General features: G+C 48.9%; 1 protein-coding gene across 3 annotated transcripts in view; it reads left to right on the forward strand.

Annotated features, from left to right (window-relative positions):
- The window catches only part of LOC119372450 (calcium-dependent secretion activator), a 1,123,203-nt gene that overhangs the window by 911,169 nt on the left and 187,404 nt on the right, over positions 1 to 24,630 (forward strand). For all 3 annotated transcript variants that reach the window (XM_049419575.1, XM_049419577.1, XM_049419576.1), the window contains one exon: positions 11,423 to 11,506. In XM_049419575.1, the coding sequence (XP_049275532.1) occupies positions 11,423 to 11,506 (84 nt within the window). The remainder of the gene's footprint in view (positions 1 to 11,422; positions 11,507 to 24,630) is intronic.

The following is a 24,630-nucleotide window of genomic DNA, read 5'->3' on the forward strand; positions in this document are numbered from 1 at the left end:
TGTAAGCAGCGATGGGCCAGGCTGCTCCCAGTCAGGCTGTGGTAAGCACGGACAGGCGACAGAGGGCCAGCTCTTGAGAGGGGAGGCCGCAACAGGTCGACGGTTAGGCTTACATCGTAGCTCACGGATGGTGGAGGCAGAATGAGCCGAAATGTCCAGAAAACATGGTTCAGATGTCCAGCCGCAATAGTCTGAGGAGCGAGGGGATCCGCTGGTGGTAGGCACGACACGACTTGGACGACGAGCGACGCGAACACGATAGCGATACAGAAATGTGGGAGACGACGACGGCAGAAAAAGCAGCACGACGCCATATTGGACTCACCTTCTAATATTCAGTACGTTTAGAATACAGGAGAAATTATACACGTATAACGCATACCTGCCGGGCACTTGGCGTAACTAAGAAATCCAATTTGGCGAGCCTCCTACGAAGGCCCTTCTAGCCACTACCGTATGTTGACCCTGCAATACCAAGTACAGTGCTCACCGATGCAAACGCGACATCAATTGTTTTAGTACAACGACTTGTATGCGCAATTGCTCGAGATAACCACGTCATTTCGGGACAAATCTGGTCTCTAAAGACAATGTTGGCTCTGATCTACGCGTTCGAGTCGAAATTGCGCCGATATCATCCTAAGTGAAGACGGTAGAAACGAAGATATGTGCATTACTTAGCCCTAAATTGTATTTCTATTCCTGCGTACTGTACAACTGTGTGTCTGTCCCCGCTTCTGCCAAAAAGGAAAGTGCGATGTGATGGTAAAAATTACTCACTCTCTATTTTGTCTGTAACCGAAGTGCGGAAAAACACTTAAGCACGCGCATGGTGGTACGTTATCAAGCGATGTCTTGATGAGGCAACGCGGCAGCGGTTAGCCTTCGTTTCTGCAAACGAGATCCCGCTTAGTGAGCGAGTGGTAGTGCTGCACGTCGTGCCTGCCAATTAAAAGCAATACGGTTATACGAGCGCCCACCAATCAAAGACGTCGGAGTTGCTATGGCAATAAATTGTACGCGCATTGGCGCGTTCGTCGCTGGCCGACATCGTGTCTCCTTCCGGAGCCTCTCGGCCACGCTTTTAGCTCAGCGGAAATATGAAATACGAGTTAATTTCAGCAAGATAATCGATTATTCGGTCTTGTCGACTACACGGTTTGCGAATCGAATACGAATATTGCAAATGTTATATTCGACGAATGTTCGACACTTTCAAATAATGGCACACCCGTAGTTTACGTGAACACGAGCAGCACAGAAGGAAGGAAGCGCTCGTCACTCTTCCTCGCTCGCGCCTATTGTGTTCGGCCTCGTTGGCGTGGCACAATAAGTGCTTGGAACATAACACGTTCAACAAGTAGGCTCATTTCACAGCGGAAGCAGTGCGCACAGTGTTTCATTCTCCAAAGCATTGCAATCGAATGACACTGGCATAATCATTAGGGATGGGCGAATATTCGGGCCTTTCGAATATTCGAACGAATATTACATTATTCGAATTCGCTTCGATACGAATTTAGATGATTCTAAATTTCCAAGTATTCGAAATGAACGAATACAGTCAATTGCCGATTTTTCGGACGCCCTATTTTCCGGACATGCTCGAAAATTCGGACGCTTTCACGGCACCGTCACCATCCCCATAGACGTCAATATATAAGAACGTCCGAAATTTGGGGCGCTAAAACTCTTCGGCGTCTGTTTTTTCGGACTTTCTGGCCAAATTGCGGGTCTGAAAGGGGGAGCCCCCGCCTCTGCCGCGTCCATCATCTCGTTGGTTCGAACCAGCGCTTTCGCGAGTCGATCTGTTTGACATAGTGTAGGATGATCAGCGCAACCTTGACTCCCGCAAACACTCACACAAACACTCACTCATCCACCCGAGGAACACACACGACACTGGTGGATGAGTGAGTGTTTGTGTGAGTGTTTGCGGGAGTCAAGGTTGCGCTGATCATCCTACACTATGTCGAATAACCAACTAGCCCAACAAGAAGTTTTATCGATCTGTTTGAGACAGTAGCAGAGTCCGAAAGTCACCTTTGCCGCAATGCCCAAGTGTTATGGGGTGATGCAGACCATAAATTCAAAAGGGCCGCTATCACGGCGCCGTGCGGCGATGTCTTTACGGATAACCAGCGGAAATGCACGGAGTCGTGATGGCGGCAGGTGGCAAACGCGCCAATGCTGTTTAATCGCTGACAACCCTTATGATAGGCACCTTCAGTTAACTGCTCGGTAGTGCATGTGGCCTAGCACGGTTGCATGCGTACTGCATGCATTTAGTAGGCGACAACCCAAACGCGCAGCGCCGCCATTCATGCTGCCTCTTTGTGCGAGACCGCTAAGTGCGCCGCACAGACGCGTTGCCTTCACGAACGAAGCCCGCTCGCCATTGCCGCGCCCGTGTGCGGTCACGAACGGAGTAGGCATCACGAACCCTTCCATGACAAATGCAAGCGTACGGTACAGTAACAGTACAGTGACGGTGTCAGCTTAGTTGGCGATGTGCTGCACACAGCTATAAACGATCGGCTTCACGCGGCAGCGAATGCTGCGTATCGGCGGAGATTCGGCGATGTGTGTGCGCATCGTTTACGTGCGCACACGCATCGGGGAAAGCCGGACGAGTCGCCCGCTCTTCCGCCACAGTAATTTGTGTTCCGCGTCATCGTTTCCAAACGCTTCATGCGAGAGAGCCGTAATCTACTCCGCGCTTTGCTCGTATCTACGGTGCTCATCACGAGGCGCAAATTTCCAAGTGGCGGTTGGCACGTAGTTAGCGGTGTTCGCGGCAGGACCGAATGTATTTGCGAGGGCCTAGGCGCGCCCCAAAATGCCTGATAAGAGTACAGGGAGGCTTTAAAGCTATTTCGCACGTCACTGTGCCGATTTGACCGCTTGAGCGGAATAAATAAGCATGAATTTGTTTTTTCGGACTGCCCGATCTGTCGGACGATTTCGCGGTCCCTAGGGAGTCCGAAAGATCGGACGTTGACTGTATATGTATACATTTGACCGCACCTAATCCCCTGTAAAGGTGGTTTCACTGCAGCGTCTAGTTGCTGTACCGTGAAGCAACTTGTCTAGGGGAAATCTGCACTGCCGCGAAGCCAGACTTCAAGGTTAAATGTACATATTTCTTTAAGCTTAAAAGCGTGTTATATGGGCTTATATGCGCTAAGTATAGTCATTTTTAAATTGCAACGTCCACCTGCACTCTATTCAAATCGTGATACTATTCAAGGCTGCTTCATTTCAAACCAAAAAGTGACATTCACTCATACATAGTTCCAATCCTTAAAAATATTGTGTAAGGATCATGACAAAAATGCTCATTTTTATTAATAATATGAGGTAAATACTATTCGAACTGTTCGATTCGAAATTATTCGACCAAATCACTGTTCGCTTCGAACCTCAAATTCACTATTCGCCCATCCCTAATAATCATCCTTGAAAATCGCCCCACAGTTGAATTTAAATTCCCAGCCCAGTTTGCTATAAAGGACTGGGAATGAACCTCCTTGAGAATATTTTCCATAGCCGCTTCTTTCACACAACAATTGTGGGCATTCTTTCAAGCGCGGAAGCAACGCTAACAAGAGGTGCTTGCTGCTTTTGGGGGATCCCAGCAGTCTGTCGGCATCGCATCGCATTGAAGTGGCTGCAGGTGCCCCAGAACACGTCAAGAAGCCAAGCACGGGAAACACGAAGCAAACTCGCTCACACGCACACGAAAAAGCAACAAGCCGCTTGTTTGGGCGACTCGCCCCATCTTGCGGATAATTTGACGCAGAGTGAAATAAACGAGGTCAGAGATCACTTTGTTCCTCACCTCTGCCTTGTTATCCCCGAGCAGTGGCGTCCTCGTCAAAAAAAATGTCCGGCCCGCGCGGAGCAGGCTCCGAAAGCTGCTGGAGAGGCCCTTTTAAACTCTCTTGAGGCGACTACGGCAAGTTGCAAGGTATGCCATAAGTGAACTTGAGGAGTAGGCAAATACCCACTATGGCATCATTCTGCGGAGAACCAAGGTACGCGTCGGGCATTACGTACACTTTGTCGATGCTGTGGCTGATGACAATGATTAATTATGGCTGAGCCCTTTGTAATGGCTCAGTAGCTGTAAACCACCCATTCGCTACGCAATTCGTATTGCTGGTCTTATTTTAGTCTTCTACCATGCTATATTACATGTCTAAATAAAATTTCCTGCCCGACATGACGTCTGTATAATGTCTTCTGGCGAATGCGTTTCAAGCATATTGGCGTGGGCCTGAGGTAGAATGCTCAACTGCCACGCATAGTGCCTGGGCTCAACTCCCGCCCGATCCCGGATTTCTTTTTTTGTCAGAGGCCGCGATAGCGGTTACGGTCACCGGCGGCGGCGCACAACTACGCCACCACAATCGGCTGTTTTTGTGACCTCATCACACCTAACGCTGTAAAAGAGCGGTTGCAACTGTAAACGCAGCCGAGACGCGCTCGTTCATTGACGGAGAAAGGCGTGTGTGTTTGGCCTAGTGGGTAAGGTAGCCCTGCGACTCTTGAGCGGTAGATTCCAAACGGACTGTTCCTTTCTAGCGAAGCTTTCCAAAAAACTTAATTAGAGCGAAACCACACGACACACACACCACGTACAGCGCTCACTTCCAACTGATTTATTCATCGCACGAAGGCTTGAATATACATGTGACACATGCGCGCATTAACATCAGATAAAGCCAACACACACACACTCAAGACATACATTTTCCTTCCTGCTCCTTCCATCTCACAGTCTAGATCTGATGAACTGAAGTTCACTGGGAAACAGAGATAGCGACGAGGTGCTTACACAGTGGTCCTTGTCTTTTTCTATGCAGAAAGCCTCTAACACTTCACGTGCAGTTTTCCTTGTGCCCAGAATCTTTGTCTCAGAGAATCCTGCGTCACAGCCACACATTATAGCATGCGCAACCAGGTGCGCATACTTGTCATCTCGTTTTATTAATTTTTGGGCGTGTTCCCTTAACCGGTCATTAACACATCTTTCGGTTTGACCGATGTACACCTTGCCGCAGGCCAGGGGTATCGAGTACACGACCCCCGTGGAACATGTTACAAAAGGCCTCTCATGCTTCTTCTCGCAGCCGCGCTTTTTGCAAATACGTTGGCACAACTTCCCGATTTTTTCGGGCGCCGAAAAGAACATCGGTACACCGTGCCTACCCGCGAATTTCTTGAAATTGTGCGAGAGCTTATGGATATATGGCACAACTTGTGCCCTAATCCTTGAGGGCTGGGTAGCAGTCGTCGCTTCCCTTGTTCCACGTTTATACTTCTGCAGCAGTGATTCAGCAACGGCCGTGATGACCGATCGAGGGAAGCCAGCAGCCTCTAATCGGCTAACCTAATTACGAAAACTACGTTCCATGCTGTGTATACAGGACCTCCTCAACGCTGATTCCAAGCAGAGAGAGGCTACGCCCCTCTTGACAATCCTTGAGTGGGCAGAGTCGTCCGTTAACAGCTCCTTCTTAACACGGGGGTGAAAAAACCAGCAAAGGGCTCATCGTTCCACGTGAGGCTCAAATCTAAAAATTGCAGACAAGCTTCTTGCGGTAATTCGACAGTGAAAAAATAAAAAAAATCATCTACGTATCTAAAAACCTTTAAACCCTCCCCCCCCCCCCCCTTTAAAAGCATTATCCAAGTCCCCATCTACTTCAGCCAAAAAGATATCGCAGAGAACCGGCGCGACACGAACCAATGCAGATTCCCTGCCGCTGAAGGTCAAACAATATAAAGGTAACATTGAGGTAAAATTCTAAAAGCGATAAGAAATTGTCGACAGTAACGCCTGCGTCATTGATAAAAGGAACGTCGTCATTCTTTTCGATGCAGGATTTTACAGAGGCCAGAAGCTTGTCATGCGGTACAGAATCTACCACAACCACTGAGAAAGCGTTGCAAGTACCATTACGAGACCGCAATAAATCGGACACATCACTAGATCCCTTAGTTCGGAAAGGATCATTCGCCGCAAGCTTCTTAAGCTTGCTCTGAAGAAATCTAACAACATTAATTTGCCAGGATCCCCCTTCACTAACAATAGTACGAAAGGGTATATCAGGTTTGTGTTTCTTAGCCGAGAAAAAAACGTTAAAGTTGCTTCCTTTGCTATTGTCTATTTCCCTGGCCAGCACCGTAAGCCCCGCATTCCTGCAGAGACCAACAAACATCGACTTAACGCGTGTCTCACCCTTAACTGGACGGGAGTTCTTCTCGAGAGCATCTAGAGCTTTTTCGTTAAATGCTGTCTCGGGTACGACCACAAAGCAACCTTCTTTGTCTGCTAGCATTAATTTTAATTTGTTGTCTTTGAAATACGACACAACGTCGACCTAGAGCCTACGGTGCAGATTTTGAAACACAGTCCATGCCATCTTGTAGGCATCTGTCACGATCTTGACTGGCCTTCGCGGACACTTCCCTGTTCAATCCCACTAGTTCATGGGCAGACAGGCTAGGCGGCACGGCAAACTTAGGCAAAGCCCCTGTACTTCGTAAAGGTACCGTCATCTGCTCTCCCCTGCGCCGCCTCCTCTCCTGCGCGTCTTTCGTGTGCGACGGCGGCGCCCCCTCGAATGCGCCACGTGGACGGGTGAAGCTTTCAGGCCGGTTGCGCGCTGGCGCTGCCACTTCAGCCACAGCCTTTCTAGCCCAGCCGTGGCCGCGTGCCACGTCTCGCATACGGCTGTGTGTAATGATTCTCTTTATTTCTGCGTTCATTTGCTCAGTTGGTGTGGGTGTGCGCATCATCTAATTCCCTTATAGCGCGCCAGAAGAGCTGCTGCAAGCAATGTACAATTTGTAGCAAATTGCACGTCGTTTACGGTTATTTTCGGAGCGTAGCGTTTCCCTGTGTATCTGGCGCGGATATCGGTAACTGGGTGTACTTAAAAAAGATGGAGATAAAATTCTGTAAACACGACGCGCTATTTATTGCATCGGTAAATATTTACATGACAGCTGCGATGTCAAGCCACGCCGTTTGGGAAGGAATAGTTCCCGTGCGATAAACTCTCTATCATATATAACTGCAGCAATGCCTGAAATTCCTATAAAGGTGCCCGATCAAAAGTTCATGTCATTTCACATATGTTACTTCTCCTCGGCCTGCCCGCCGCGGTGATGTAGCGGTTTCGGCGCTCGCCTGCTGATCCGAAGGTCGCGTGTTCGATCCCGGCCGCGGCGGTCGGAATTCGATAGAGGTGAAATGCTAGAGGCCCCGCGTACTGTGCGATTTCAGTGCACGTTAAAGAACGCCAGATTATCAAAATTTCCGGAGCCCTACAATACGGTGTGCCTCGTAATCATATCGTGGCTTTGGCTCGTAAAACCACATGTATCATTATTATCTCCTTTGCCTGCCCAATGACGTGTGCTCGCAGTACGCCGTTCTGGGACGTTTTGCCTGTGCGGAGCAGCTTGCACCTATTGTCGTATGCATGACGCTTGTGTGTTAACTGACAATAAATGGAGTTATTAAACCAATGCATGAAGATTTAAAACCAGTATGCTAAAACCAACGACATTAACCCACTCATTCTAATTGAAGTGTCGAATTTCAAACGAACATCTTCGGCCGCTGCAGTTCGATTAAAGGTCCCACTCAACGAGCATACCTTTCTGAAACATGTTGTTATTGCCGTACTTTTATGCAATGCGAGATATTTTGCAAAAGTACAGCACAGGTGATATACGCCATTTGTAGCGTTTTGAACTTTATGCGCTAAATGTGTGACGCGATAATTCATGATGACACGCCGGCTGATGAGCCGCGGTCCCCTGATCTAAAGCCCCGCTCATGTTTCGAATTTGCAGAAAGTTCTGACTGTCACCCATAGTGGTTCGCCAAATTAGACAATATGATGGAGGAGCTGCACGTAAATGCCCGGTCTCGATAAATTCTGCGCGCTATTTTTTTTTTGTTTGTTTTTTTTGCTATCGCACTTTCATTCCGACGCTCGCTCTGTCTTCGCCCTTCCATCCGCACATCACAGTGAAAGGTTAGTAGAATGTGTGGAACACAACCTAGTGTTGCAGTCCACGACATTGTTCTTTCAGAGTTAATAATATGTGAGGTTTTACGTGCCAAAACCGGTTACTTGGTCGAGCAAGTGACTGTTTTGGTGCATGACAAATTACACAAAATTTCGCTTGACATTAAGTAAGTAATACACCCCATATGTCACACGGCAAAGCAACACGCCTGTCAAGAGTTAAAACGCAGGAGCACATACCTCACAAAGCCGCGCCGATCTCGGCTCGAATTTCGCTCGACCTATTCTGTGGAGCCACACTCTGCGACGACCTGCATTCTCTTTTCCGCGAGGAATAGCAGAAAACTTTTTTTCCTTGGGTGTCGCGGTTATGGCAGCCAAACGCACAGCAACCCGGCATCGCGACAAAACGAGCGAGACGCACACGTGCACTTCACACTTCGTGCACTTCAGATGGGGCCAGCACACAGCACATGGCACGTTGGAGCGTTCAACATGGCGCCCAGAGGCAAAGGAAACAAAATATCGAGAAAGAGGGCGCGCGCTACCACGTGACCGCAGCCGTCCTATCAGAGGCGTGGAGGGGAGGAAGCGGCGTAGATAAAAAAAAAGCTGTACTTTTCCGAAGGTATAGGGGCTTTAAACGTAGGCCCCTTCTGGAGCCATCTCTTGACATTTGCCGGAGTGTATGCGTCCTCGATCACAACAATGCGCCTCCGCTCTTCTCTCCGTTGCTTTCCACACACCTTGAGCAGTGGGGTCAGGACCTGTTTCCACCTTGCTTCCGTGAATTCGCCTACATGCTGCCTCAGCCTTCGAAGATATTGAGCAGCCAGCCATTGTGGAAACAGATTGTAGTGGAGCACGCGAAGCCAGTCGTGGAACAAGCGCACCTGGCGCCACAGTGCCAGGTGCGTTTGTTATTCATCCCCGTGTTAAGAAGGAGCTCATTCTAAAAAGACAGGGCGTGCATGCCCATGCAATAGACGAACCTATCAATCCGGCACGCGTGGGGGCCTACGCGAAAGATAACTGTTAAGGGATATGATTTCATGTTTATGCAAGTTAATCGACGGTGGCTTACGCATGCGCTACCACTATTCTCGATATGCCATGCCTCAATCATCAGACGCGTTTCTTCATTCCTGTGTCGGTACAAAACTGCGCATTCATCGAATTTTGGCGTGTACTTACAATGTCGACAGTAACGATAGATTAGAAGGTGAACCTCCGGTTAGTGATCTTTTATGTTCTAATAATCTCTGGTTAGTGCAGCGACCCGTCTGTCCTACTTAGAAGCGGCCGCAGCTGAAAGGAACCTTATACACCACACTTGCACGGCAATCAGTGAATTTGTTTGTGTGTTTTACGAAACAAATATCGATTCGCTTCTTGTCTTTTACTAGCTCATTCTTCCTCTGCACAGCGGCACATATCTTACCTAGCTTATTGGCAGCCGTGAAAACATTAACGCCATATCTGCTGTGGAGATAGGTTTAGCACAAAGCTTACCCTACGAGGCGACCGGGAAGGGACGCGACGTTCTCCACTGCCGCAGCGACCAAAGACGCTACGGCCGGGTTCGTCGACTCTCCAGCACGGCGCAGAAAAGGCACTGGAGGCAGGATGTCAACAAACAACACGGGTTTATTAACCCAAGGTGCAGCACAGTACGACAGTCACGAGCTTGCAGGCCGTAAAGGGAACTCCGCAAGACCCATCGAGTACGCTTGCTGGCGGCGCTACGACCATCACACAAAGGGCAGCAGTCGAGCGCACTGACGAGAAGCCGCCTGCCAGAGCAGCGCGTCAACTTCTCGTGCCGTCCTGAGGGGCAAGCCAGCGCCAGACGGAAGCGAGCTCAAGGGCGAAGATGGGTTGTCACTGGTGGCCAATGAGGACAGGCGCAGCGCAGTGACGTAAGCTAGCGGGGTGGCGTGAGCATGTCGAGACATGTGCGGACGCATGCCCGCGCGCCGGGAAGCCGACACATGGCTCGCACCAGACAAAGAGGCCTGGCGCTGCCGCCGTGGTCGCCATACTGCCGATTAACGGCGGTTCCCGGCGCTCGAGCCGCGCGGGGCCAGCACACGCGCTAGCTGGGGAACGAGGCGCCAACGGGGAGGGCGCGCTCGATTCCCACACTACTTCGCCGTATCTAACGCCGTATCCTATCTACTAAATGTTGTAGCAGGAAGAAAAGGTATGTCTTGATTGTGTGTGTGTTGGCTTTATCTGATGTTAATGCGCGCATGTGCCACATGTATATATTCAAGCCTTCGTGCGGTGAATGAATCAGTTGGAAGTGAGCGCTGTACGTGGTTGGTGCCTGTGTGTGCGTGTTTGTGTGTGAATGTGTCGTGTGCTTGCGCTCTAATTAACTTTTTTGGAAATGATCTACCAACTAGCCCAACAACAAGTTCTCTTATAGCGAAGCCTGTAATCACTCATAATTCCGTGGCGCGGAAAACCCGTGAATAAATTCGGCCCTCGAAAGTACGCCGTTTTCTGACTAATGATGCCCTGTCATTGTTGGGATTTTACGCCAGATATGGTTATCAGCGTCGCCGTTGTGGAGGGCTCCGAAAAGTTTGACCATCTGGTGTTTTTTTAACGTGCACCTAAATCTAAGTACACGGGCCTCAAGCATTTCGCCTCCGTAGAAATGCGGCCGCCGCTGTTGGGTTTCGATCCCGCGACCTTCGAGTCAGCTGCCCAGCAAGTGATGCTCCCTCGATCGTAGGCTTGTCCGTTTCAGATACGGCAATCTGATCTTTATCGAGGTGACTTGTCATTTCACGTTGGTACGTTTCATTGTTTGCCTGGACGCAAGGCCTTCGTTGTTGCCTGCTGAAGTGTAGCGCTGCTAAGCGGAGATCCCGGCATGGAGGAAGGAAACAGTTGGGAGGGAGCACTGCGCCATGCGAAGGAAAGAAAGTGGCACGTCAGCAGGCAATTTCCCGATAGGGCAAGGGCTCCTTGATTTTTTCTTAGCTTAATTCTTTTATTTATTTATGGAGCGCGCATTACACATTGAGCGCACACACGGATGAAAATAGTTCCTCAGCGAGTCGCCTGAGAATGCCTACTAGAAAGAACCACGCAAATTTGCGGTCGAACGATTCAAACGACTCCTGCGCATAGCGCTAAGCAGTAGTTTCTTCATTTGATCGCTAATTTCTGTAAATATGGCAAAGTATCGTATCGTAAGTTGGTCACAACCTTCAGTACGTACGCCGACTCTACATGATGTTCCTCTCGCAATCTGTGCCCGACAGTTGCGATTACACTAATCTTGAAGAGATCGCTTGGTGGCACGTGTAAGACATGTGGTGGATGCTGGGTTCTGAATGCACTGTTCATCTTTGCAGCTGACTAGCATGCTGGAAGTTACCCTGACGAAGCTGTCCCGCTACGATGAAGGCAGTCTGCTGGCCCCGATACTCTCCCTCACGGTAAGTGTTCGCGGCGCTGGGTAGAAATCGACACGCACAAGGATGAATTACGGGGATTGAAAAACGAATTAAAAAGGTACATCGGATGCCCCTTAATTTCTGTGATGAAAGTGGTCTAAATGTACTGCGTTCTCCCTCGTAGTTTTATTCTGATCGTAAAGGGCTCACTCACGCTGTTGAACCATGTTACCAATATTCTCCTGCAGAAGGTTTTCCCATCCTTGAAGCATAAATGTGTTGTGCGTGGCTTTGCCCTTTTCTTCGCACCAGCTCGTTGTATTTGGACGGGGGATGTGGCGAGGTGGCAAGGCCCCACTAGAACGTTACGCAGCCGGGCCATGAGCGTGTTCTATTTTTAAAGCTAAGCTTTCGGCCTAAATCCTCCCGTTTTTTCTTCACCAGGCTGCGGAGATTTGCTGTCCTGCTTCTCACACTAAAGATTCAATTGTTTATGTGCTGGAGACAAACAATCTAGAGGCGTCGAACCTCCAAGGCCGGACCAATATTGTTCTAACCATTAGGTCGCAGTCGTACATCTTCATTTAGTGCATGGGATATCACAAATTTTAATAACACCGGGAGTAGCGCACTCAGAGCACAAAACCTTGGTGAGTACACGCCTGCATTTATCACCGCGTGCGAATATGGCGATCGCTTCCGAGCAGCCTGCGTGCTTCTTACATGATGCAGTAAAAAAACATCTACTGCACGTCGGTCTGCTACTACATACATACTACTCCGACAGAGGCTGTGGAAGCCAAGGTGTACAAGCGAACTGCATGCCGCATCACCAGGATTTCTAACCGGATGGTACAGTGTGATTGCTGCCTTGTGTAGCGTTTCCTCGAGGGTCGGCAGAAACATTGCAGCTCACTCAGACTCACTCAAGAAATATATTTTGCTCTGAGGGCTCACTGGGACTCAGACTCACAAAACTTTTTCTCAACCGGACTCACTCGGACTCAAACTCGCCAACATATTACTCACCCGGACTCACTCACACTACAGCTTGACCTGAGTCTGAGTGAGCCTGACTCGACTCATGAGTCCATTAGCGTAAAATTAGCTTTTTAGATCATGGTGTCAATGCTCTTTAACGCCAATACATCACATAATCAGTGCTCTAAGATACGCCTTTTGATATTGTACCTTCAAATACGAGTGATCAGTGGTCTCAACCCAGTGAGGACATTTTTATGGAGTACGCGACTCACAACAGATATTTTTATCACGAACTTCCCGTGAAAAAGTTTGCGGGCGGAGGTCATGGTATCCCCCCTCCCCGACTCACGCCTGTGATCAATAAATATTGAGGTGTTGTATGAACACTAGTGCGTTGAGATACGTGTGAATAGACTTGAGTACAAAGGTAAGCCAATATAAGGCGGATAGTAATGCTCAAGATGAATAGATAGTACCATATACGTGGGCAATAACAGGTGGAGCTCACTCAGACTCACTCAAGAAATATATTTTCCGCTTAGGGCTCACTCGGACCCAGACTCACCAATATTTTCCTCAACGACTCACTCGGGCTCAAGCTCACCAAAATATTACTCACTCGGACTCACTCACACTCAGACTCACGGCCGATCTGAGTCTGAGTGATAATAATAATATCTGAGATTTAACGTCCCAAAACCACGATGTGAGTCTGACTGAGTTGACTCATGAGGGAGTTTGCCGACCTATCCTCTAGGGTGCCACGAAGAACACAGAGTCCCAAGAACCTACAAAACCCCATCGAAAGTTTCAGGCAATGGACAGGGGTGGCTGTCAGTTCATCACGGGATTTCTTTGCCATTGACCGCACTTTAAGGTGGAGTGTTGCTGAAATTACGAAACAATTCTTTATCCCGGGCGGATCGTACAACCGCTGGACTCTAAAGTACACTTTGCTATAGATATTAACCGTAACTTTCTGCGTGTGTTTGACTCGGCTAACTTATTTAGTATCGAAACTTGGGCGTGTTGGTTAGACATCGGAGGGTATACAGCGCAAGATAAGACGGGGACGAGGAAGGGCGACGCACACAGAGCGCTGACACGTTATTCGTACAAAGGGAGGGATCAACATTTATACATGGATGGATGGATGGATGGATGCTACGGGGCGGTGACATGTCTGCCACCAGGCTCGAAGAAAGAAAAAAAAAAGCTTCCTTGTTTCATGTTGGCCTAATACCTTATAATACCTTATCTACATTGATTAAATCTATGTTATTATACCAAAAATATATAAATTCACGGTCCATCTCTCTGCCTCTTAAGGCAGAATGACCTTATTTTTCCCCCATTATTTATTTTTGTTCTTGATCTCTACCTTTCTGCCACCAATACTCTAACCGTCTCTTACTTATTTCTATCGCGGACGTGTGCAGCTTTCCATTGTTGTCCCTAAAACCCAAGGCTTCATGTAGACGCGTGCCCACACGTATACCTGGGTGAATATCGCCACATTCAATCAGTACATGTTCCATCGTTTCCTTAGTTCCCCCGCAGCATGCACATTGTTCTTCTTCGTTACTGAATCTCGCTTTATAACTACGCGTTCTAAGGCAGCCCGACCTTGCTTCAAACAGTAAAGCGCTTCCCCTTGAATTATCATAAAACCTTTCCCTCCTTATTTCGGTTTTTCCCTTTCGGTAGTTACTCAGAGCCGGCTTCTTTTCCATCGCTGCCATCCAATAAGTCCTCTCCGCCTCTCTGACCTTCCGCTTAATGCTCCTTGTTGCCATATCGCCCGCACTGCTAGCCGTATATTTACTGGTGAGCCTCCTAGTTCTTTTTCTCCACTGCGTGTCAACGCTTTTTCTATACAAATACCTGAAAACCTTCTCTGCCCATCTACTCTTCTTCATTTTCCTCAGCCTCTCTTCGAATCTCATTTTGCTCTGAGCTTCCCTCACTTCAAAGCCTGTCCATCCCATATCACCCTTTACAGCCTCATTTGTCGTCTTCCCGTGAGCGCCCAACGCGAGGCGGCCCACCGTCCTTTGATTTCCATCCATTCCTGATTGTACCTCTGACTTCATGCACACTACTGAGTTCCCAAATGTAAGCCCCGGGACCATCACACCCTTCCACAGCCCTCGAAGCACCTCGTACCTATTGTATCCCCATAAAGCTCTGTGCTTCATAATTGCAGCATTCCTCTTTCCCTTTGCTACCGATGCTTTCTCTTGTACCTCCATATATCTATCCCCCTCATTTACCCATACTCCGAGGTACTTGTACTCGCTTACCCTCGGTATTTTTGGTCCTGTATAAAGACCACATGGTCTTCGTGATCATTGAATACCATCAATCCACATTTTGTTGCACTAAATCCTAGTCCTAGAGCCTCACATTCCCTTCCGCATATATCTGCCAGTCGCTGTATATCATCTTGACTGTCCGCAAATAAGACAATATCATCAGCATAAAACAGACCTGGAAGCTTCTGCTCAACCATCGTGCCGATCTGCTTGTGTGACACCCAGGTATGTGTGTCACCCAGGTATACGTGTGGGCACGAGTCTACATGAAGCCTTGGGTTTTAGGGACAACATGCGCCACCACCGGGGAGAATGACGAATATTTTTTGAACGTTATACATAGTGCAACTACCACTGCGAACAAGGGCGTATCATTCATGGTCTGTTTAGATATGATATTTCATGAGATGAAAGTGCTATCGAAGGAGAACTGATGCATTTGCCATCGAACTTTCTGATGAAGTCTGCCTCGATGATTTCATCTTTGTTGAAACAGCGTTCACGAGACGACGATGAAGTAAAAGAAAGCACAGGACAGGCGCGGACAGGCGCGGAATCGATCGGTTCCACTTTGATTTCTTGAATTCTCCTGATCTGCGCGGGTGTTAGGCTGTCGCGACCACGACGGCGTCTTCGGTGGAGAGGGTAGGGGTTCACCCTGGGCGCCTTTCGAAGCTCGTCTTCTTTTTTCGGCGCAGTGGCTTGATGCTGTCGTCAGGATGCAGCGGCGCGCGCCTGTTTTAGCGCTCGTTTGTGACAGAAAGAAGTGCTCCGTTACGAATATTACACTTCCCGACACTGTAGATTGCATGGGAAAAGAAAGGAAAAGAATTCGACCACGAGACTACTTTTGGAATCTGTTTTTATCCAGGCGACTGAGGACACTGTCAACAGGACAGATGGGAATCTACCTGCCAGTTACACGCGTTCATTACGTCACATTTTAGCATAAAAAAGCGACACACGGCTATTGCCTGCTTAGTGTGAACAAGGAGCCCGTATGGGTCCCGAAACCGCATCTACATCCTCATCGCTAGAGAGGCACAGTTTGATGTCCAAGAACCTTAAACAGCCATTTTCGGGTAGTTCGTGCGTCAGCTTCAGCAGATGTAGGTTCTGCCTAAACACATTTAAGACTTCTTACGCAGCTTGTTCAAATGGCTCTTTCGGACAATCAATGAAAATAAAAAAAAACTATCTACATATCTGCACACTTTTTCAACTACGGACACACCGAGGTTGGACAGAATATTGCGATCTTTTTGGGCAGGGTAGATATCGCTTAGGATAGGCGCCAGGGACGACCTGATGCAAACGCCACTTTTTTGTATGTACTGGCAACCTTCCCACGAGACAATCTTTGGTTTTAGGTACATTGTCAACAAATTCATAAACCCGCTCACTGCGATACCTGTGGCGTTCTGGAAAGCTAGCAAAAAGTGCTCTTTGTGCGTCGCCCTTCCTTGTCTTCCCTTGCGCTGTATACCCTCCTATTCAAGCTAACATATGTTGCATTAGAATGGAAGCTTGAGTGGGTTGGTAGGGATTGATGCTTGCAAATGTGTGTGGTGTAAAACATGTTGCCAGATATTGCATTGTAGGGCTGCATTGCAGGTATCGTCTATTAATGCCGCTTTCATGGGGGCGGTCCTACATAGCACAGAGCGGAAGGTGCCTTAACGTTAGACTAAGAGAGCACCAGCACTTGCTTGCGGAGGCGAAGCCTTTTTTACTCGGTGCCCACGGCTGCGAATGTGGTTGTAGGCCATTTTTCGGGGATACCGTGGTCCTCGCGCGACACCAAATGGTGCCCGAAATAATCGAAGCGTTCCACATTAGAAGAAAACGAGAGGGATGTATTAGCCATCCATCTAACGCATTGAGCCGTGATGAGTACAGCTGCCTTGCATCCACCTGTAAAACATGATTCGATATAAAGTTTGGGGGCACCACATGTTAGCTCTTTCAATTTTATTGCGATGGCAATTATATGGACACTCTCGGCTGATTTGTTCCATCGCCGTCATGCCCCGGATATCTATATGTATGTGTATATATACATAAAAACCAAAAATAAAAATAATTCACAAGAAGCGCTCGACCGGGGTTTCGAACCTGCGACCCCTTGCTTCGTAGCTCTCTGCCTTAGACAATTACGCCATGCCTCATTCGTTTTCCAAGATACTAACGGCAGAATACAAGCGCACGGGACGACACACGTGGCAAAATTAAAATTATGCGAGACGCGGGCCATGCTGCATCGTCGCCCGCGCTGCGTTTGCGTCGTATTGCTGGCGACCCACGCTACTTTTCCATTTTGGGGTTGTAGCGCCACGCCACTCGTGGCTAGTAGGCGAGGGAAAAAACTGGCCGCGTATCTGCGTTCACTACTTCTTGCGCAAAATTTTCTAAGACGACGGACGAAACAGACACGAACGGGCGCAAACTTCCAACTGAATTTATTATTAACATGTGCCCTAAGTATATACAAATATGACTATGACAAAACAAAAACACCAATGCCACAGGTGTGCAGTGTGTCAGCGCGCATCAGCTACTCACTCCCCCAAAATGTACCCGTCCGTGTCTGTTTCGTCCGTCGTCTTAGAAAATTTTGCGCAAGAAGTAGTGTTCATGGAGTACCAACTAGCTCGAACCCACACCTTGTTAAAGCGTATCTGCGTGCTTCGCTGCAAATGTCGTCTAAAGACGATAGAAGAGGCGCTGCGTGAGATATGGACGCCATCTGGCAATACGTCGGGAAACATGAGTGCTGTGTTGCGGGCTGGTAGTCCTTGTGCAGCAGCAGGCGAAGACCGGCGGTGACCAACGTGACCGCCGGGGACGCCAGCCAGCCCGAACACGTGGTTTGGCGCGAAGCGCTGAAGCAGAAGAAACGTCCGCACTCAACGAGTACTCTCCACACACTCTTTTATTTACACGTCGCCTGGGTAAAACAGGAATGCCAGAGCGGCTCCCCATGGCATTCGTACAGTTCAATACAGAACCGAAACCGAAACACAACAATGAGCTCGTGCAGAGGGCACGGAGGAATGCGAGTCTCAGCGCAGTCGCATTTTCAGCGCAGCTTAAGAAACTAGGGTCTTTACAATTACGTATGTATGCATTTTCTATTAAAGGAACACACCACCTAATACTTACCTAGTGATGCGCCTCAGATATGCGTAATGTTTGCTTTTTGATCGACAATGTACACAAGTATGAACCTAGTCAGCCGTTCAAGATGCCTGGCCCTTGGGCAAGTGGTTCAACTTTGGCCGAGTGGCTGAATCGAGTGACGTGCCGACAAACAGAAAGACAGACCAAAATTTCTCTGTTTAAGTATCCCAAGAAAGACTATCGTCTTTAAAAGAAGAGCGTTCCGTGGCTCGTGGTAGCGCGAGCTAGTGGGAACGCTTTGGCTCTTCTAGACTTGTGCCACAGAAGAGAAGAAACGAGACTGCTGAACCAGAATCACAGTATATATGTTACACCACGACAAGAATAATGAGGCTAAAATTACAGCGCAAACGAACAAGACACCCACGAAGAAAAGAAACGTACGCCACAGGTGCTGACTAATAACTGCTTTATTCTTTCATAACCAGCGCATATAGAAGCCCAAGACAAACTTACCATACATGCGCACACAACAATAGTTCTAAACCAAACGTGTAACAAGGATGATAGTGTATTAGATCAGGCTCGTAGCCAGGGGGGGGGGGGGGCTAGGGGCCCGGGAAATTTTGGTGAAATAGGTGTTTTTAGCATAAATAAATAATAAAAATAAGCGTTTTTCTCAAAAGGTGAAGGTTTTCAGCAAGTGCCCCCCCCCCCCCCGAAAAAAATTCGTGGCTACGGGCCTCTATTAGATACACGGAGACATGAACTTATAATCAGATGGATACAGGGTCAAAGACGTAAAGAAAAAGTCAGGAGGGCAAAGAAGTGCCTTTGCGAGTATTTATCTTATTGAGTGAGTATGAGTATTTACCTTAGTGACTAGAATCGACTCCCGCAGGGAACGCGAGCCGTGGCTTCACGTGCCACTGCCAAGCGCCGTCTTTATCTTCTTCTCTTGAGGTCGTGCGCTCTGCGGTTTTGTTTGCCGCCCAAAGGAAGGCGCTGCAGGGTCTTGGGACAACGCGAGCGCAAGAGCCCGAGAGTGGATTGCGTTCTGCGCATGCGTCGTGGCGGCTCGCAAATATCTTGTGTCCCCAACTCTAAAGCTGTCTAGTGTTTCGCCCGAGTTGGGATGTGCGCCTTCGACTTGTACTTTGACATACAGGGCGTGGTCGACCGTGCTCGCGCGATTATCTCTTGAGGGGGAGTGTTTTATGTCTTGTGCTTTCGCCGCAAAGTTTCCGCTGAAGCGGTAGACCACACTGCTCGCTGCAGCGGCCGCGTTTGCGAAATGAGTGACCTGATAGCTAGAAGAGCCAAAGTGGGGGTTAGTAGAAGTAATACTGTGACACTTCGCGCTCGTCCTATGTATACATGTGCGGTCTTTCCGTACCTCCTTATTTGTGTTTGAGCAGCGTGCTCAAGTGTCGAGCTGTGACAGTTGTTAGTTCGCACTCCCATTGTGTGTCTTCTTTTGCTGCGTGCTTTGTGCTTGAGCAGCGCGCAGCAAGCTTCTAGCTGCTTGCCGCTGTTCCTGTGACATTCCAGTTTCTCGCTATCGCATTCGTTGATTTGCCTTTGAGGTGAGACTGTGACTTTTGCTGCAGCATTATATTTGCTCTAGTCCAACCTAACGACGTAATTACCCTATGGTATGCTGTTCCATCTTTTACGCCGAAAGCTGTTGTGATATCACAACAAGGGCCGTTTTTGGCGCCGTAGCTGTCCGCGCCGCTGCCACCGCCGCCGGTGTCCATATACCACTATCGCCCGAAAAAGAACAAAAAACGAAATAAGAAAAAGTCACCAGGATGGAACGAGGTTCTAACCTGTGCCTTCTCCGTGGGAGCCCACTATTCTACCTCAGAGCCATGCCGGTGCTTGAAACTGCTTTGCAAAAAGACCCTATACAGGCTTCATGTCGGGAAGGAACCACATTAACATATGTAATGCAGTGTGGTGGAAGAGTAAAACAACAAGCAGGCGTCACACAACGCGAATTCGGTAACCAGGCGTCGCACAATGCGAATTGCGCAACGAGTGGGTTGTTGAATACTTCCAACCCATCACAAACGGCTCTGCCATAATTCTTCATCGTCATCAGCTACAGCATCAACAAAGTGCACATAATGCCTTACAGGTGTTTAGCGGGTACCGCGGTTGTCCGCAGAATGACGAGAAATTGCATAGAGGCTGCTTCCCTAGTTCACAAAAATTATAATGATTTATTGCGTAGCGGGTTCCTCGGAAGTGCACTTCTATTGGTTGCCAAGGAAGCCCATAAGGCTCCCATGGTCCATTTCCTAAGGGTCTCCATAAAGTTAATTTCCTCTTTCTTTCTCACGTTAACGTATAAAGCATGGTGGGAGAGTTATATAACGACTGGGCGTCACACAATGCTAATTACGTAACTAGTGGGTCGTTTAAAGCTTCCGACCCATTACAAAGGGCTCAGCCATAATTCTTCATCGTCATCAACCGTCGCATCAAGAAAGTGCATATAATGCCTGACAGATCGTACCTCACCTCTCCGCAGAATGACGAATAATGTCGTGGTGGTTGCTTCCAAACTTCACAAAAATTACGGTTTGTGGCGTAGTGGGTACGTTTCTAGTGTACTTGTATTAGTCGCCACAAGAGAGTTTATAACGGGCTCTAGAAATGCCGCTCTTCCAGCTTTCGCTGTGACTGTGCTGCGCTTTCCGGCGTTTTTTTTTGTCTTAAAGACGAACAAAGTGCTCAATGCAAAATTGTTATTGAAAAGTATTGCCACTTACTATTATTGGGGAGTTTTGGAATAGCGTACGCCATGCCCCTAGCCACGCGGGGGGGGGGGGTGAAATTCTGATGGCGGGGGTTGTTTTATGCCGAAAATGAATTATGAAAATGGCGTTTTTCTAAAAATGTGAAGGCCGCAACGGAGGGCTCCGAAAGTCTCGCCCATCTGACTTCCTTTAACGTGCACTGACGCCACAGAGTACACAGGCGTTTAGCATTTCGCCTCCATCGAAATGCTACCACCGCGGCCGAGATCGACGCCAGGACTTTCGGGTCGGCAGCCGAGCAGCGCAACCATTGTACCACCGAGGCTTACAACTACAACTGAATCAAATGAAAACAAAAGTTAGCGTTAATGCACACATGACGGAGTGATAACCGCGGCCTCTCGCTTGTGTATATTTTCTGAAAGCACGCTGCCGCATTCACGCTTTATGGCAAGCAAAGAAATTATATAGCACAAATTGTCTTTATTCAGGCGTACTCGCTCTTCGATAGACTGGCCGTGCGAGGCTGTGCGTTCACAAAAGCTTTTTAAACGCGCATCAGGCATCACACGTATGTACGCCTAATACTTTTCTATTTTGCTTTTTTATTGTACTTTCCACGCGACACACTGTGCAGCACTACACACCTGAGCGACGCGAAACTGAGAACACAGAAGCACCACTTACCGTTGTGATGTCTAAGGAAGGGAGTCAGACTCCAGCCGTCCCGATGAATGGAACGAGAACTGCCTTTATTGACTATGATACATGGTTTATATGCAATGAGTAAATGCGCCCCCTGGGGGATGAAGGAACAAAAACGAAACCAAAACTGAATACAACATACTCCCCCCCTTATTTTTAGTGGTTAGTTGTTAGTACGTATTAGTAACAAAAAACCGAAGTATTTACTCTACTTATTTACACAGTACAGAATAACAATTTCAGACCGTAAACTAAAAGTTGGTCTGATAGTCTTGAAGCCATGCTGGTGGCCGGCGCCTTCGGGTCGGCCGCTCTGAATGGTGTACTGCTGAGGTTGGCTGCTGCAGTACCCCAGAAGATGGCGACTGCGTCCCAGAAGGCGGCTGCAGCACAGGAGACTGCACTACGCCAGGAGACAGCGGCTGCGGCACGGCAGGTTGCATTACGCCAGGAGACTGCGGCTGCGGCACGGCAGGTTGCAGTACGCCAGCAGGTGGCGGATCCGATACGGCAGGTTGTTGCCCGGCAGGCTGTGGCACCGAAACTGGAAACTGCGGCACAGGTACCTGCGACTGGTGGGAATCACCCCCCTCTGGAACCCTGGAAAGCTTGGAGGCATTCCACGTACGGCCGTCTTCAAGCCTGTAAGAAGCAGGTCCCTTCCTTTCCAACACTTTAGTTGGTGAAGAGAAAGACCAGTCGCCCTTAAAACGAACGGATGGTTTCCTGACACGAACAATGTCGCCTGCAGCTATCCCAGGTTCCTTGGCAGCTCTCCTCTTGTCTCTGTACAGCTTGCTGCTCCGCTGTTGACGCCGGACCCTACGACGTAGTCGCGCCAATTCCTTAGCCGGGTCTTTAGCGAATGCTGGTGCTGAGAAGCCAACGACGTCCAGCCTGGTTCTGGGCATTCTACCATGCAGTAGAACAGCAGGGGCAACCCCAGTGGTTGCCTGTGGAGTAGCCCTGTAAATAGCAAGATAGTCCATGACTGCTTGTTGGAGGGGTCGTCCTTCGAGAAGTGAAACTTGAACAAACTTTTTGAATGTCCTGTTGAATCGTTCAATTTGTCCATTCGCCTGGGGGTAGTACACCGATGAATGCAAAATACGGATGGCCCTGTCTTTCAGAAAAGTGATGAATTTCCGGGAAGTGAACTGAGGCCCGTTGTCACAAACGATTCCCTCGGGGTAGCCTTCGCGGGCAAAAACACTAGTTAAAAAGTCTTTCACTGTGCTCGTGGATACCTCACGGCAAAAATATACCTCTGGCCACTTGGAGTGGTAATCAACAAGCGTTATAGCAAATCTGCTGTTGTGAGGTGCGCGCTCCAAGGGGCCAACAATGTCTAAGGCCAGCTTTTGCCGTGGTCGTTCAGGCCATTCAACAGGTTGCAGTGGCGCTGGGGATGTCTTGGCAGATTTATCGGCCTCGAGGCAGATGTGGCAGTTTTTCACTGCTGTTTCTACCTCCTTATCCATTCGTGGCCACCAGAACCGCTCACGAAGTCGCGCTTTCGTGCGCGTGATACCAGGATGTGTCTCATGTGCGGTGGAAATGAACTGGGCAGTGAGAGAGGACGGAACCACGAGGCGCTCTGCTCGCAGTAGAAGATTATCGACAACAGAGAGTTCCTCTCTAATAAGGTAGAACGGCTTCACCTCTTCTGGTAAGGACTTTTGTGGCGGCCAGGCACTCAGCACAAAGGACTTTACGGTTTCCAGACACCCATCGTCAAGGACGGCCTGTCTGAAATTCTCCTTTGCCACACAGGCTGGCTCAACGAGCGACACAATTTCTTCCTCCTTTGCAAGCTCTGCTTCTGAGGTAGGTGCTGGCAGCCGAGAAAGTACATCTGCAACAGTGTTCGTGGACCCCCTGCGGTATTCCACAGTGAAGTTATAACAAAGCAGTCGTGCGGTCCAGCGTGCGATTCTAAGCGGGCGTCTTCCACGTCCTTGTGACGACAGCAAGGAGACAAGCGCCTGGTGGTCTGTTCGAATTTTAAAATGGCGACCCCAAAGGTACGTGTGCCATCGCTCACATGCCCAAATACATGCCAGTGCTTCTCGTTCCCCGACTGAATACTTTCTCTCCGCTGGGGACAGTGTACGAGATGCGAAAGCGATTGTGCAAAGTTCTTGGCCATCTTGTTGCTGGAGGACTGCTCCCAGCCCACAGTCGGAAGCATCTGTCGATACAATGACTGGAAGCGCCGGGTCGAACATATAAAGGACTGTGTTCGACGAAAGCATTTTTTTTACCCTTCTGAAACTGTTGTCTGCTTCGGCTGACCAGATGAATGGCTCATTTTTGCGAAGCAAGACTCTCATAGGCTCGACCACTTGTGCCGAACGTGGAACAAATTTCGAGTAGTACTCTACAAGACCCAAGAACGAACGGAGGGCAGCAACATCGGTTGGCACGGGAGTGTTAACTATGGAGTCAATCTTCTCAGGAAGTGGCGAGATACCACGTGCAGTGACCTTGTGCCCTAGAAATGCGAGCTCTGGAACGTCAAAGACGCATTTGTTGTTCAGTTTCAAGCCTGCATCCTTGATCTTCTGCAGGGCTGTTTTCAGGTTCAAGAGGTGTTCTTCCGCAGTCTTGCCAAATACGATCACATCGTCAATGTAGAACAACACACCAAGGCAACGGTCAAGGATTACTGCCATCATCTTCTGAAATGCCGCTGGGGCAGAAGCTAACCCACAGCATACTCTCTTGAATCGAAAGAGTCCATCGTGAGTGATGAAGGCTGTTAGGTCCCTGCTGTCAGGGTGCAAGAGAACCTGATGGTAAGCGGAAACCAAGTCGAGTTTTGAGAAATGTGTAGCGCCTACCAAAGCATGGAGAAGCTCTTCTGTGTGAGGCAACGGGAAACTATCTGGCACAATAGCCTTATTCGGTTCTCGGAGATCTACGCAGATCCTGATGCTGCCAGCTTTCTTGTCAACAACGACAATGGGGGACACCCATTCGGAAGCATCGATGCGCTCGATGATGTCAAGGCTTAGTAACCTTTGAAGCTCATTTGACACTGGCTCACGGAGAGAATATGGCAGACGGCGAGGTTTGGAAGTTACTGGCTGCACTGCCTGACGCGTCTTAACCCGATGCGTGAACCCCTTAGCAAGGCCCAAGTTGGAACTGAACAGTGAAGCGAACTCGCTTGCCAAGGCTGGCGGGAGATTTTCTGGACCGGGTTGCGCTTGGACAGTGCGGAAATGTTGGCAAGTGGAACGGAAGTGGAACGAGGCACCGTGTCAGTGAC

This window comes from Rhipicephalus sanguineus, chromosome 10 (assembly GCF_013339695.2).
Source record: "Rhipicephalus sanguineus isolate Rsan-2018 chromosome 10, BIME_Rsan_1.4, whole genome shotgun sequence".
Lineage (NCBI taxonomy): Eukaryota > Metazoa > Arthropoda > Arachnida > Ixodida > Ixodidae > Rhipicephalus > Rhipicephalus sanguineus.